Below are 17,040 nucleotides of genomic sequence, written 5' to 3' on the forward strand. Positions count from 1 at the left end.
CGACCAGAAACTATCCTGCTCCGTATTGCCCCATTACATACAATCCTTATCTGGCATCTGTGGCTGTGCAGAGGATCTGTTCCTCTGCACTCCACAGCTCCATCTGCCGGTTGGAATTCCTCTCTACGGGTGCATCCGCACCTTAGCTGGGTTCTCTTATCCAAACGCATGTGGAGGATTTCTGTGGTGTCGGCGCGCAGGTTGTGCGCTGACCACAGAGATAATTCCACAATCGTTACAGAAAGGCAGCAGATGACACCGGTCGAATGAGGACGAGGATTTGGGGATGCGTGGATGAGGTGTGTGCCAGGAAAGCAGATGGAAGAGCGGAGAAGGGTTAGGCGCCCGGTGGCCCAAACATTTTGTCCAAAGGCCGCTCCCTAGATTTTGCTGCTTGAATTACGTGATTAAGGTGCCTTCATGTTACGTCCGCCCCTGAATACATCATGCTGAGCACGGTGTGGCATGTCCCAGCCTGACCTCACTAAATGGAAGCTCAGATTACAACCTTTTCACAGGAGTTACATTACAATGGAGGTTATTATTGGTGATTTCTTTGAGAGAAACTCTGTCTGCATATAAATACAGCACCTGGATGGTACATTATACTTCATTATTCTGGCAGTCATTTTTGTTCTGTATTGAAGAAGGGTACATGTAAACACTCAAGCATGCCTGGTCCCTTAATATGTCCATGCATATTATTATTGATTTATATAGCACCAACATACTCCGTGGCACTGTGCACAGTAAGAAACGATCATGGGGTACATAATAATACCGACACAATATATAAAACCAATATATAAAATACAGAATCGACTAGATGTCATACCACCTCCACCTACAAATTCTGATATTCTAGATATTGTGTCTGGTCCTTCTTCCAAGCTATTAATTTCCCATTTATACCACACTTTTGTATTACCCACTGCACAAAGCAAACTTAACACGCGTCATATGGCCTGGACAAATGACATAGTGAGATAGATGAGGAAGATTGGGAGGAAAGTCTTTAAAAGGTTGTTAAAATCTCTCCACACAAACCTGATCGGTTACTATACTTATATATCTTACACCGTGCATACTTTACACCAATACGCTTGGCAAGGTTCAAACGTGGGACACCTACACACTGCCCTAAATTCTTTACTGCGCCTGGCACCTTCTTTCATTTAATATGGAGCTGTCCAAATGTTAATCCGTATTCGGTGCAAGTAGTCAAGTTCTTGAATGACCCTATGGGATTTTCAATTTAATGTGATCCCAAAATATGCTTATTGAGTATTTTTCCAGATTCTATTACTGATAAATACATTACATTTTTCCTACTTGAACTATTGCATATTGTTCGCAAGGTACTCACTAAGCACTGGATCACCGCAACTGTACCTACATGCTCCAACCTTATTAGAACTGTTAATCAGGTTCTCACGTTACGCAAGACTGTATATCAACGCAGAGGTGCTGAGGCCAAATTTAATATGCTATGGACGACCTGGCTCTCTTCCATTAGAACCAAATTGTAATCTCTATACCCCTAGGCAGACAAACAGCCAGCATAACTAGGTGTACTTTCCTTTCTCCTATCTGGCAAGGATCTCGACCCCTTACTCCTACTTTCACCATTCTATATAGTAGTCACACAAAATTGTTTTAATATGTATATGCATTATACTAACCTACTCATTAAATGATCAACAACGGTGCTGATATGATGTTATATGTTCTTTTTTGTTGTTCTTTAAACAATTACCAAGCCTTTATTACTTTAATGGATGATGATGTAACATTAACCTTATTATTTACCTGCTTCAATAAAGCTTGGTTGGGAAAAAATAATACAGAATCAGAAACAAAATACAGAATCGATACAAAATACAGAATTGGTAATTATATTGCCAAAAGTAGCATGATGAATAAAATGTATAATAAATTCCAAGACACAAAAGGGGAGAGAGCATATAAAACACAAAAGTCTTTTAAAGTGTCCAAAATCAATTTAACACGCTATTTTGTTGTAGGCAGCCTGCGGTGGAATTATGCGAGGAACAGGACGGGTAAAGATTGGTGCTACTGCCAATGTTTTAGGCTACTATTGCATTGGGCTCCCAGTTGGTATAACACTGATGTTTGTAGTGAAGCTCGGGGTTAAAGGTAAGATTAAAGCTGCATGAAGGGTAGCAAACTTTAAAGAACATTTTTCTCAGTTGACTCCAGATGCAATTCTATTTATGCCATACGGTAGCTCAGTTACCTTTTGTGCTGAAAGTTATCAGCATGCTTTGTAGCTTTATTCAGCAGGATCATGCTATTAACATTTCAGGGGGGTGGCAGAAAGACAGACCTCTCTGGGAGGACTACAGCTTCCGTCTCCCCTTTGGAAATTAAGTGCTTCTGCTTCTCTTAAAAAGTGATTTCATTAATTGCAGCTAATCAAGGCGCTTATACACAGACGAAAACAAGAATTTCTATACAGGGTGAGGGAAACCTGTGTGCAAAGAGTTGGGCTTCAAAATAGCAATGTTAGCTAAAACCCATTTTGCTGAAACTAGCTAATACTTGTGACTTGTGGACGTAAAGAGACATAATGTAAATCATTTGACATGATGATGCTTATTATATTAATTCAAATGTTTTCCAAATGTACATCTACAATTGGTGCCATTCATATTGGCACTGATGGCAGACTTTTACTGATGTATTTGTATTTGATGATTTTCAGTACCAGTACAGTTGTTTATTTTGCCATTGTTTATTTAGGTCATCCTAACTGAGCCCCCTAGAGCACCCTTGCAAATAGCTAACCCTAACCTTCTCACTTATCATAGTCATTTAGACAGGGTCATTTCTGGGCACTGCCCATCCAAGCAAAGTCATGGGGTGTCCTCTAGCCCTCTAGTGCACAGGACCCAGTACAGCTCCTTCCGTATTAACTAAATTCTGTATCAGAGAGTCTGCAGTGCACTGTGCCTATATACAGGATTGATTCTGTGATGTCTTGCAGCTTTCCAGTGTTCTCTGTACTGTAATCCTTGGCTACTGTACTCATCCACACCCCCCTCCTCTGCATAGTGCATGATTGAATGTGTATGTGAGGAAGGGTGACACAGGCCTTGGGTCTGGGCACCAAATACATCAGAAACAACCCTGCTGATGTTGCCTCCTAAATGTTAACTCCTTACCAGATGAAACCACAAGCCTGATGCTTAACTGCAACCACCTTCTTATTGACAGAGTAACCGAGCAGCTCACGGTGACCCAAACTACTAGGAATGTATAGGGGGATAAAAGAGACCGAAAAGCCCTCCTACTAATAAGCAATGCTTGGTGAAATTTGCCTTTTTCAAACAGAAGGAAATTTGCAATAATTCAGCTAGAAGTGAACATTCGTGGTTACCCACAATGCACCACTACTGAATATACTAATTATCCCTTTTCATTGGTAACTACTTCCAAATGGCTAACCTTCGATCCCCAACCTATGAAAGGAACCTCCCCTTCATTATCCCTTAAAGAGAACCTGAACTAAAAATAAAAAGTCAAAATAACCATACACAGGTCATACTTGCCTCCTGTGTAGTCTACTTCTAAATCTCTTTCTCCTCTCCTGTGCCCCATTTGTCCACTGTGATCAATGGAATTCTCTGTCCTCCATTTTAAAAATGGCCATTACTCAATAACAGCTTCCTGGTCAGCACACTGTTAAACTGTAAAAATATCAACCACTTGAGCCATAGGGAAACATGGACATTACCTTGCACATTCATTTGTAACTGACAGCTGCTGATATATAACTGTCAGCAACTGGTATATTTCAGTTCTGACAAAATATTGTCAGAACTGGAAGGGATCACTGTAAGAAGAAAATTATGAGCTTCTGAGAGGAGCTGATGGTGAGGTTAGTATGTAATATACATTTGCAGCTATGTCATGTGTTTATTTTAAATAATTTTACTCGCTTCAGGTTCCATTTAACCATTACTGTCCTAATCTATGCCCAATTCTAACCAGTACTCGCCTTTCATCACCATCAGAATCAAATCCAATGGCTATCCAGCCAAAATCTTTTGCTAGATGTTCCAAATGTTAAGATTTAAACTGATTTAATTGATTCAGTCTTCCACCATACACAAGGAAGATCCTCGATACTAATAGGTAGTATAAAATTCATACTTTCATAAAAAAATAAAAAATATCGAAGTTATGAAAAAACAAGAACACGCTTCAATGCACTCTCTAATGCTTAAACTCTTCCTCAAGAAATTCATCTAGAACATTAAATGCACTTAATGCATATGTAAAAGTTATTATTGACATACATATATAATTAAATTGATTAATTAGAAAATTAGAGTTCTGTGATAATAATAATAATAATAATAATTAACTGCAAGATTGTAAATTAAGTTGTAAAAAAGCAACAGTAGCCTTCTTTCCTTATTCCATCACAAAACAGGCATGGCTAGAATTCCCTAGTTATGCACTCCAGTGTATCTGTAAACCAACCAGCAGCTTGCCTCATGGTAATCTTTCAGTGGTCCTGTATTATGCAACATGCAGTGCAAAAGAAATGTCTTGCTTATAGTAGATCTAATAGTTGGCCCATAAAATCTTGCACCTGTACATTAAAGACTATTGATACCCCCTGTAGCCAGCTCCACAAGAGTAGCACATGAGAACACAGGCCATTGTGGACATGCCATGTGGGGACCTTGGTGATGCAAGGTTTCCCTGCGAATATTGCTGTGGCTGAAAAGATGATGCCACACCAGGGCCCATATTCAATTCACTTTTTGTCCTGAGTTTTCTTGTACATGGTATGTTTACACCTTGTTGTCAATAAAATGCCTTTTAAACCACCAGCAAGAAAGAAAATACTCCGAATAATTTTGAGTGCTTAAAAGTTTTTTCTAAAAAAAGAAGTTGAGAAATGGAGAAAAAGTGAATTGCATATGGGGCCAGGACTTGACATTATCCAGGGAACAGGGCTCAGGATTCAAGAACAAAAAGGACAGTTTTTGGCTATTTAGGTGCATACGAGAGATATCAGCACAGGAGACTTGGGCACAGGATACAGCCGGTATATGGCTGGTCTTGCTGCCGCACAGGTTCATGGCCGTGTTAAATACAATTCCCCCTCCAGGCAGCTATTGGATGGTGGGGAATGAAATATTTCGACTTCCAACAACTGCGCTCAAGTCTCCAGCGCTAGATTCACCGTGTTGGATTTAGGTATAGCAGAAGTGTACATCAAAGAGCTGATCTGTCCATCTGTAAACAATCATAGGGGCCCATATGCAATTAACATTTTCTCCGGAGTTTTCTCCTAGGTGATAATTTTTCCTCTTCGTTTTTTAAAATAACTTTTCAGCATTTTGCAATTGAAAAAGTAACAAAAGTAGTAGAAAAGGTATTATCAAAATTATTGTGTGTATTTTCTTGCTTGTAGGGGGTTTAAAAGCAATTTTACTGTTGAGGTGTGAAAATATCAACTTGGAAAAAAAGGAGAAAAAGTGAATTGCATATTGGCCATGGTATCTGTAGCAGATTTAGCACTGACAAGTCTACCTACAAAAGGCATTACATATGACATTTCAGCTGCCACACTGTCAGATTGTAGAAGAAAAATATTGGAGAAAAGATTTGTAAATATGATAATTAAAAAAAAATGTATAAATATTCTATAAGGATCTGTTTCCTCTAGCCACCGTGCCTCCTACGAGATGCGTGGCGGCACTTCCTGTTGTGCGAGTACGCAGCCGAATCCCAGAAGCCATGCCATGCACAGCTATGGGTTTCGCTGCCACTCGCGTGGAAAAATGCTGCAATGTCGTCCGAATCACTATGGCAATTCGGATGGCTGCTGCATTATCCCTTATGGCAGAGTTTCCCTGCGCGGTTTGCCTGTGGAGAAACTCTGTGGATTTACGCACTAATGGAAACAGGCTCTAAATCACCTTAATGATAAACAATGTCATAATTTATGTTTTTGTTACCTTGGCATATGTTCTTACTTGCAACATGTCTTTTGCATGTGTTTGAGGTCTGTGGATTGGATTGCTTTGTCCGGTGTTCCTGCAAACCTGCATCTACATCCCCTATATTCTTCGTATAAGCTGGAGTCAAGCTTGTGAAGAGGTGATGAGCTTACTTCATTAAAAGGGAAAAAAACACAATGCTGATTCTAAGACTGATGTATAAGGATTTTGTAAATTATACATTATCGATGTTAGCACTAGAGATGTCGCGAACCTCCGATTTTCGGTTCACGAACCCTGTTCGCGAACCTCCGCGAAAGGTTCGGTTCGCGAAAAAGTTCGCGAACCACAATAGACTTCAATGGGGAGGCGAACTTTGAAAATTTTTAAAAATTCTACTGGCTAGAAAAATGATAGAAAACTTGTTTCAAGAGCTCTAATACCTGGAGGCACACCTGATTGAGTGAAATACACATCACTGCTGGAGGACCCACCCTCCCTCCCTCCTCCAAGCAAGGTCCTTATACCATTTGACTCAGTTGTCTGCCTACACTAATTAGTTATGGGACAGCTGCTACACACTCTGCTAGTGAGATTTTAATTAGCCTCTTGTGGGTCCCCTCCTCCCACCTCCCTCCTCCAAGAAAGTAGATGTACAGAGGTGCCAAAAGGATAAAGTATGCTAAAATGTTTAAAATATTCAGGTGGTGGCGGTGGACCGGCCACTCAGAAATAGACTCGATGCTGTCGCTTAAGATAAAGACAATTTATTCACATACTCCATGAACAGAACCGCAACGCGTTTCACGGGTATATTCCCGCTTCCTCAGGCAATAAACAGACAGGAGTACACTGTAAAGACAGAGACAGATAGCGTGTCCTTAGACCAATGTATATGTGTGCTGATGATTTTTGGTGCATAGTTATGTTAACGTGAATAATGGGTAAACAATGTCGTGGTTAGAGGTATATTGGGAGAGGGGGTGAGGGGCTGTGAGGAGATTGTTATTAGAGTTAAAAATCGTAGTGAAAAAAACGGGGGGGGGGGGGGGAGGGCACAGAAGGGGGGAAAAAAATGGGGGGGGGGGGCTGGGGCGAAACTATGAAACTATTAGGGGAGGGGGGGGGGGTTAGGGAAAAATTAAGGGTGGCAAAACACAATGCAATCAGATGTAGTAAAATGCAGAAAAACAGACTCACCAGTACAGTCTCAAGGTCACGAATAGCGCCTCTGTACCAGTGAGTCTGGAGATCAAGGTTTATATACCTAAGAGTATATGGGTGGACCAATTGCATGGTTAGTAAGGGGTGGGGGCTGTGTGATAGGCAGGTAATGTGTTTCTATGGGTGGGGAGGAGACAAGCTTGGGGGCTATACTCTTAGGTATATAAACCTTGATCTCCAGACTCACTGGTACAGAGGCGCTATTCGTGACCTTGAGACTGTACTGGTGAGTCTGTTTTTCTGCATTTTACTACATCTGATTGCATCGTGTTTTGCCACCCTTAATTTTTCCCTAACCCCCCCCCCCCCTCCCCTAATAGTTTCATAGTTTCGCCCCAGCCCCCCCCCCCCCCCCAATTTTTCCCCCCCCCCCTTCTGTGCCCCCCCCCCCCCGTTTTTTTCACTACGATTTTTAACTCTAATAACAATCTCCTCACAGCCCCTCACCCCCCTCTCCCAATATACCTCTAACCACGGCATTGTTTACCCATTATTCACGTTAACATAACTATGCACCAAAAATCATCAGCACACATATACATTGGTCTAAGGACACGCTATCTGTCTCTGTCTTTACAGTGTACTCCTGTCTGTTTATTGCCTGAGGAAGCGGGAATATACCCGTGAAACGCGTTGCGGTTCTGTTCATGGAGTATGTGAATAAATTGTCTTTATCTTAAGCGACAGCATCGAGTCTATTTCTGAGTGGCCGGTCCACCGCCGCCACCCGAATATTTTAAACATTTTAGCATACTTTATCCTTTTGGCGCCTCTGTACATCTACTTGTCAAGATATCCACCCTTGGTGGTTGGAAGGGTGACAAACCCTCCTTTCCTTCTTCAGAGAGCGACATCTTATTCCTGAGTGGGGACAGGTCTAATCTCCCCACCTGCCTATATAGTGGTTGCCTAAACGGTAACCCATGTTTGTAAGTATAATACTTACTCCACATTAACTCTCCCTGATCCAATACATACTACACTATATTGGGCTCTCGGTTTCTCTGTTTTTTCTCCTCCAAGCAAGGTCCTTATACCATTTGACTCAGTTGTCTGCCTACACTAATTAGTTATGGGACAGCTGCTACACACTCTGCTAGGGAGATTTTAATTAGCCTCTTGTGGGTCCCCTCCTCCCACCTCCCTCCTTCCCTTCTACCCTTCTACCTATTCCCTCGTTAGGAGGGAGGAGGGTCTCTTCTGCCAGGGAATTATACTATTTTAAAAACCAGTATACATCATACCATGGCTGGGAATCGAACCCAGCTTTCACTGTGTGGAGGGCAAGTCACCCTAACCACTGTACCACTACAGTAGTAAGTGAAGCTGGCCTAAAATTTACCATTTATGCTCAATGCAATAGAAACAGGTTGCTTACAGGGAACCTTAACTGAGAATGATATGGATGTTTCCTGTAAACAATACCAGTTGCCTGGCAGTCCAGCTGATCTTTGTGACTGCAATAGTGGCTGAATCACACCCTGAAACAAGCATGCAGCTAATCCAGTCTGACTTCAGTCATAGCACCTGATCTGCATGCTTGTTCAGGGGCTGTGGCTAAAAGTATTAGAGACACAGGATCAGCAGGCGATTCAGGCAACTGGTATTATTTTAAAAGGAAAAATCCATATCCTTCTCCGTTTAGGTTCCCTTTAAGGATTTGTAGCATAAAAGCCAACTCACATTGGCTGGGATTTGAACCTGGGTCTCACTGTGTGGTGGGCATGCACCCTAACCACTGTACCAACTGAAGCTGGCCTAAAAATTACCATTTATGCTCAATACAAGAGAAAAAGTAGACAAGACAAATAACATTTATATCACACTTTTCTCCTGGCGGACTCAAAGCACCAGAGCTGCAGCCACTAGGGCATGCTCTATAAACAGTAGCAGTGTTAGGAAGACTTGCCTAAGGTCTCCTACTGAATAGGTGCTGGCTTACTGAACAGACAGAGCTGAGATTTGAACTCTGGTCTCCTGTGTCAGAGGCAGAGCCCTTAACCATTACACCATGCAGCCACTGCTTACAGATATGTAGCCAGACATGGCCTTCTCTTTTGTGTTCAACAGTTGTCCAAAGAGAACCCCAGATAGCCAGGTAGATTCATATCTCTCTCTCTTCCTAACACTGCTACTGTCTATAGATCACGCCCTAGTGGCTGCAGCTCTGGTGCTTTGAGTCCGCCAGGAGAAAAGTGTGATATAAATGTTATTTGTCTTGTCTACTTTTTCTCTTGTATTGAGCATAAATGGTAATTTTTAGGCCAGCTTCAGTTGGTACAGTGGTTAGGGTGCATGCTCACCACACAGTGAGACCCAGGTTCAAATCCCAGCCAATGTGAGTTGGCTTTTATGCTACAAATCCTTAAAGGGAACCTAAACGGAGACAGTGATATGGAGGGTCAAAGTTTTGCTCAATAGAGCATTATGGGGCGAATCGAACTTCCGAAAAAGTTCGCCGCGAACCGTTCGCGACATCTCTAGTTAGCACAATCTTTTTATTGGTTTTAGCTTTATTATCAATCAAATAACATGATTTATTGGTTGTTTCATTTACTTTTTTACCTTTTCACTTCAATTTACAAGTGTTTCATCTAATAAAATGTGTCGTTTCATGACACTTATTAGTGAGATTCTCACAGAACGATCGGAAGGTCGCCCAAAATCTTGTGAACTTTGCCAGTGATTATTTTGCTTTTCCCTAACAGTGTGTATGTATCTTAACCAGTTCGGCCTTTCTGGACGAGCTTTCTCGTCCAGAAAGGCACTGCTGTGTTCCCTGCGTGGTGCGCGCGATCGGGCGCGCGCCCGCGCGCGCACCCGCCGCCCGCCGCTAGCCCCCCGATCAGTGAATGGGAATATAATTCCCATTCACCGATCTGACTTCCCCGCAGAAATACCGACGCTTTCTCTCCAGAGAGCGTGGTATTTCTGCCCCCCAGGAAACAACTCCTCTGAATTTTAGTTCCTGGATGCGACATAGTTCGCATCCAGGACTTTGCTCACTGTGGCCATCTTGTGGCCAAATAGTAAACTGCACCCACATACATTTTTAATAAAACAATTACATTATTTTACATTAGAAAATAGCAGTTTCCCTCCCACCCCAAAAATTACCCACATACATTTTTTTATTTAAAAAAAACAAAAAAAAAATACAATAAAAAAAAACAAAAACAACATAAATAGTTACCCAAGGGTCTGAACTTTTTAAATATGCATGTCAAGAGAGTATGTTATTATATTATTTAAAATTATAAGCCTATAAATAGCGATGGACGCAAATTGAAAAAATGCACCTTTATTTCTAAATGAAATATCGGCACTATAAATTGTGATAGGGACATCGTTTAAACGGTGAAATAACCGCGACAGATAGGCAAACAAAATAAATGAGTTTTAATTACGGTAGCGTATATTAATTTCAAACTATAATGGCCAAAAACTGAGAAATAATGATTTTTTTTCATTTCTTTCTTAATCTTCCTGTTAAAATGGATTTAGAAAAAAATAATTCTTAGCAAAATGTACTACCCAAAGAAAGCCTAATTAGTGGCGGAAAAAACAAGATATAGATCAATTCATTGTGATAAGTAGCAATAAAGTTATAGGCGAATGAATGGGAGGTGAACGTTGCTCGGATGCATGAGATTTTCGGCACTGCGGCGCTGAACCGGTTAAAGGACAACTATCAAAGTTAACTAAAATTCTAAATGCCACATTTATTTCCATTAATTACTAGCAAATAGCAATACAAAGGCTTTTTTTTTCATTTTTTATGTGAAGAAAATATGATCTTTACAGAGAACAGTTTTCAATGTGGGCATTACTATGGAGGACTTTGTCCAGCACATCCAGCATACAGAAACAGTCTTCACTGGCTGTAATCCTGTGAGTAAAATATCTTCAGAATGATAGCAAGCAGAAATATAGCTTCAAATAGTGTGTAAATAACTCATCAGCGGGTCATGTGTCTCTGCCTCATGCAGTGTTAAGTAAACAGAGATTGCAGCCAGGAAGAGCTCATTCTGAATGGGGGTGTAAGCATACTACTACACCTCTCAGCTGTTCTCATATGATCTGTGATAAAACAGTGTGTGTGAGAGCAGGGCAGAAACAAACAGTAAAGCATTACTCTGTGAATATTGACAGAGAAGTGGAACCTATCTACATGGTACAGCTCTAGCCCCGGCGCCGACTTTTTTTTTCACACAGGCTGTGATCAGAGACTCCTGAAAAGCTTTCGGTTACTGTCTAAAAGCTCTATAGATCTTGTGGGTATTACAGAAGGACAGATTCTTTCATAGTACCTCTTTAGGTTCTCAAAGACTCACAACATGACCAACCAAACAACAAGTTGTTTACCTGACAAGTTCATACTCACATGCCAACCAACTAAACAACCAACTCATTTAAATACTATGCGTTCAAGCTTGATGACAAACTTCACAACATGTCTGCAATCAAAAACAATAAGGTTGTTCAAGAGACTTGTACACACATTCCAACGTGCCTGATAGTTGGTCAGATTGTTCCACCGGCTCGATCTGGCAAGCAAACTGTTATCAGTTGGTCATCTGGTTGTTTGTCAGCCGTACACACACCCAACTTATCTTCCAACAGACAAGTTTGAAAGATGGTTGGAGAGATTGTTGGTAGGTGTGTATGAGCCTTTAAGAATAGATGCAGACTTAGCCATGCTGTGACAGCACAGGTTTAAGATAACTCTGCCCTGTATTTATAGATTATATAATTTACTAAACTATACATACATGCTACAACAGACTGTTTCTTTGATTGTTGTTAATAGAAACTGTTTATGTTTAGTTGTTTTATTATAATGACAATGACAAAATTCAGAAGAAGGTTTCAAAGCAGAATGCTATAACTATTCCAGAGTCTAGTTTTTTTTTATACTGTACCAAAACTGTGCATTTCCCGGTGGCCACTAACGATCCGATTTCTAGTGAAAATTTGTTAGAGCAATCAGGTAATTCTGATTGTAAGTAAAACATTGTAATACATTGTTCACTATACCATCAATGAACCAATCTTTGCTTCCTATCACAACCAACAAGAAAATCCAAATTTTGGTTAGACGAAAATCCAATTAGATGACTGTTTTTATAATCGTTTGTAATCGTTTGTGCCCATCAACGAAGATCATTTACAACCAATCCGATCAGAATTATCTGATTGCTCAAATTATTTTTTGCTAGAAATTGGACCATTAGTGGCCACCTTTATTGTGGCATGGATTTGTTCTCCTGGGGAGCACCTTTGGGATTGGGTCGATTGTTTTTTACAGTGTATTTCTGCAATACAAAATAATATTGTGTATAGATTTGAACATATTGATACTGTTCTTGGCTTGCCTGGATGGTTTATCCTTATGTTCAAGTATCCCTCATTGGCTTGCACTTACAGTGTTCAGGTTTGATAGGGACCAGTATTCTTCCTAACTACTTGAGTTGTAAACTTTCATTCTGGACTTTACTACTGATAGGGGATGCTAAGTTAAGAAGTGAAAGAATTCTGTGAAGAAACGCGAAAGAGCCGCCGCTATAAGTCAGCGGGAGGCGGCTCTTTCCGCGCATGGCATGGCGGAACGCGGAAAAACCGACGCGTCTGACGCAGCGGTTAGCGCGCATGGGCCTGTTGCGAACAGTCTGACCCAGCGCGGGGAGGCCGCCGCCGGTGCTGATGGTGGTGCGACCAACCCCGCGCACAAGTCAGCGAGCACATTGCAAGACAGTACTGGTGTGGCTGGGACTGATAGTCCACCAAGGTTCAGAATGACGCGCGTGCGCGCAGAGAGGCAGAACTTTTATGGCAGTCAGAAAAAAGTCAGCTGACCAAGCCGGTCAGCTGACAACCCTGCTTCGTTTCATTGGTCCAGCACTTAGGGAGGGGCTGGAGAGTGTTTTAGTATATATACTGCTGGCTGTTCAGTTGCTGGGTGTCTGGCGTGCGATCACTATGTGGTAGCACTCAGACCTGAGTCAGATCCTAAAATGTGCCAGGACCAGCTGGAGCTGTTATCCTACACTTAGCTAGATTCTGTTGATAGTCTAAAGTACTAGTTTGATTGTGATTATCTGTTATGACCTTTTCCTTGCCTGACTATTCTTCTGAACTCTGATCCTGTACCTTGCTATTCTGATACTCTGTTGCCGAACCCCGGCTCGCCCTAAGACTCCGCATCTGCCTTCTGATTCTGTACCTCGATATTTCTGATACCCTGTTGCCGAACCCTGCTTGTTTATTAGACCCCGCATCTGCCTTCTGAATCTGTACTGTATCTGTCTGTGTGGTTACGACCTGGTTTGTCCGACCTCGAGAACCGACCTTACTGTTAGAGGCGGTTCCCAGTCCTGGTAGTGACACTCCTTCCTGAGTGTCACTCTCGGTTTGTCCTTCCTACTCTCAGCCTGACTCCTCCCCCCGGGAGAGTTCAGGTCCTTGGAAGGAATTTGTGCAGTACTCCTTACTGCTCTGAGGCCTAGTCCTCTAAGTATTATGGTTGCACCAAACACTCCTACTCTACTCAGGTGTCCAGAGATAAGCTTATATATCTGATTATCGGTGATACTGCAGATCATCAATAATCTGGTATATATCTGTATTCCCAGTGATACTGCAGATCACCGGTAATCAGATCCTCTCTGTGTTACACCGATCGTTACAAATCCCAAAGGAGATAAACCCCCAACCAACACCTTGTGACCCGGTGTGTAAGAAACATCAATCATCTCCTACTGGTGTGGTAGGTTGCAGACACAGTAATGCTGGGAATGCACGAGTCGATTCTGAGCTGATAAGATGGTTAGAAAGATAATTTCCGACATGTCCAATCACCATTTGATCATTTTGCCACTCGATTCATCATTGAAGTGAATTGAAAAAAGATAAGAAAAATTAACAGAAGATAAGAGAATCGAGTGGGCAAAACGATTGGACGCAGAATCGAGTGCCAGAATCAACCCGTGTATTCCGAGCGTAAGATACCCATGATTAGTTTACCTTCTTTAATACACTGAATCTGTCCTTTTTAAAGGCAACTTGGAGTCAGAAACATATGGAGGCTGACATATTTAGTTCCTTTTAAACAATACCAGTTGCCTGTCAGTCCTGCTGAACTGAAAAGGGTTCAGAATTCAAGAACAAAAGGTTAATGCAGTCAGACTTCAGTCAGAGCACCTGATCTCAATGCTTGTTCAGGGTTTATGGCTAAAAGTATTACAGGCAATCAGATCAGCAAGGCAGCCAGGTATTTTCTATTGTTTAAAATTAAATTAATGTATCCGCTTCCATATCCTTCTCACTTCGGGTTCCCTTTAACTACTAGCCAACCGCGACCGCCTAACGCCGATCGGCGTAAAGTCCTGGGGCTCGGTTTTGCAGGGGTGCAGAGTGTGCACGCATCTCCTGATTGGTGGGCGGAGCTGAGCTCCGCCTTCAGTCTCCGAGCGGCGATCACCGCTCGGGAGACAGATGGCAAAACCGCCGTCTAATTACCCATACAGCGCTGCAATCTACAGCGGCGCTGTACTTGGGACAGCTATGTGACACGGCTGTCCCCTCCATCGACTCCATTGACTCGGAGGTGATTCGCTGTCATAGGCTGAAGCCTATGACAGCCAATCACAGTGATAGGCTGGCGGGGGGAGGGAGGGAGTGGGCACTGCACATATAATAAAAAAAAAATACACCATTTTAATAAAAAATAAAACAAATAAATATTTATATAAAAAAAAACACCTGGGGTGCAATTAGACCCCACCAACAGGGAGCTCTGTTGGTTGGGAGAAAAGCGGGGGAGTCACTTGTGTGCTGTGTTGTGCGGCCCTGCAGCTTGGCCTTAAAGCTGCAGTGGCCTATTTTTTTTTACAAAAAAAGCCCTGGTCTTTAAGGGGGGTTTAACACTGTGGTCCTCAAGTGGTTGAACCATGGTGTTGATCGTAGATAGTTTATGAATATGCTGCCAACACTTAAAGCTACCAGCTCCGGTCCATCCGCCACTTAACACCCAACATTTGTGAAAATCTAGTGGGAGGAACAGCTTTAACTACTTGACCACTGAGGGTTTTTTCCCCTTGTGGACCAGAGCAATTTTCACCTGTTGGCGCTCCTCACTTTCTTTCGCCAATAACTTAATTAGTACTAATCACAGCGAAATGATCTATATCTTGTTTTTCTCGCCACCAATTAGGCTTTCTTTGGGAGGTACAGTATGCTAAGAATTATTTTATCCTGAATGCATTTTAATTGGAAAGTTGAGAAAAAAATTGAAAAAATGCATTATTTCTCAGTTTGTGGCCATTATAGTGTTAAAATAAAACGTTCTACTGTGGATAAAAGCCACACATTTTATTTGCCCATTTGTCCTGGTTATTGCAACATTTAAAAAATGTCCCTAGTACAATGTATGGCGCCAATTAGAGATGGCCCGAACGGTTCGCACGCAAACTTATTCACGCGAACTTCATTGGTTCGCGTTCGCGGTGAACCGCGAACTATATGCGAGTTAGACCCGCCCCCTACTCTACATCATTAGGGTCAACTTTGACCCTCTACATCAGTCAGCAGACACAGGGTAGCCAATCAGGCAACACTCCCTCCTGGAACCCCCCCCCCCCCCTTTATAAATGCAGGCAGCAGCAGCCATTTCACTCACACGTGTGGCTGCAGTAATTAGAGAAGGGAGAGAATCTGCTGACATAGGGAAAGCTTAGTTAGGCTCTTGTGTTAAGCTTGTTAGGTTGCTCCTTGCTGCTTGCCTTACTTATTGCTAAAAAGCGCTCCTCAACAGCTCTTTTGAGAGTTAATGTTGTTCTTGTGATCTATATTTTTTGTGTGTGTCCCACAGACACTTGTGTTGCATATACAGCCCTGTCTGTCATTCGCAGCTGCTGGCTCTTGGCCCTGCATACCTGTTCAGTAGTGCACCTACCTATGTGAGCGCACGCAGTGTTATATACCACCAGTCACTGCACCTATTCACGGTACCTGTGTGTGTGACAGCCACACATTTGTAATACCAATCACTGCATACCTACCTGTTCAGTGCACCTACCTACCTACGTGAGCGCACGCAGTGTTATATACCAGTCACTCGCTGCACCTGTTCACGGTACCTGTGTGTGTGAAAGCTGCACATTTTTAATACCAATCACTGCATACCTACCTGTTCAGTGCACCTACCTACGTGAGCTCACGCAGTGTTATATACCACCAGCCACTTCACCTGTTCACGGTACCTGTGTGTGTGACAGCCACACATTTGTAATACCAATCACTGCATAACTACCTGTTCAGTGCACCTACCTACCTACGTGAGCGCACGCAGTGTTATATACCAGTCACTCGCTGCTCCTGTTCACGGTACCTGTGTGTGTGACAGCTGCACATTTTTAATACCAATCACTGCATACCTACCTGTTCAGTGCACCTACCTACGTGAGCTCACGCAGTGTTATATACCACCAGCCACTTCACCTGTTCACGGTACCTGTGTGTGTGACAGCCACACATTTGTAATACCAATCACTGCATAACTACCTGTTCAGTGCACCTACCTACCTACGTGAGCGCACGCAGTGTTATATACCAGTCACTCGCTGCTCCTGTTCACGGTACCTGTGTGTGTGACAGCTGCACATTTGTAATACTAGTCATTGCATAATTGTTCACAGTACCTGTGTGACCACACGCCATTTAATATACCAGTCCGTGCATACCTGTTAACTGCACCTGTGTGACAGCTGCACATTGAATTGTAATACCAGTCACTGCATACCTTTCACTGTACCTGTGTGACTGCACATTGTATTAG

At 42.3% G+C, this 17,040-nt stretch overlaps 1 protein-coding gene across 1 annotated transcript in view; it reads left to right on the forward strand.

The window, feature by feature from the left end:
• Positions 1 to 17,040, forward strand: part of LOC137544962 (multidrug and toxin extrusion protein 2-like) — a 115,969-nt gene that overhangs the window by 69,551 nt on the left and 29,378 nt on the right. Inside the window, exons 14-15 of the mRNA XM_068266060.1 lie at positions 2,029 to 2,157; positions 6,047 to 6,141. Coding sequence (XP_068122161.1) covers positions 2,029 to 2,157; positions 6,047 to 6,141 — 224 coding nt within the window. The remainder of the gene's footprint in view (positions 1 to 2,028; positions 2,158 to 6,046; positions 6,142 to 17,040) is intronic.

This window comes from Hyperolius riggenbachi, chromosome 2 (genome assembly GCF_040937935.1).
Source record: "Hyperolius riggenbachi isolate aHypRig1 chromosome 2, aHypRig1.pri, whole genome shotgun sequence".
NCBI classification, from domain to species: domain Eukaryota; kingdom Metazoa; phylum Chordata; class Amphibia; order Anura; family Hyperoliidae; genus Hyperolius; species Hyperolius riggenbachi.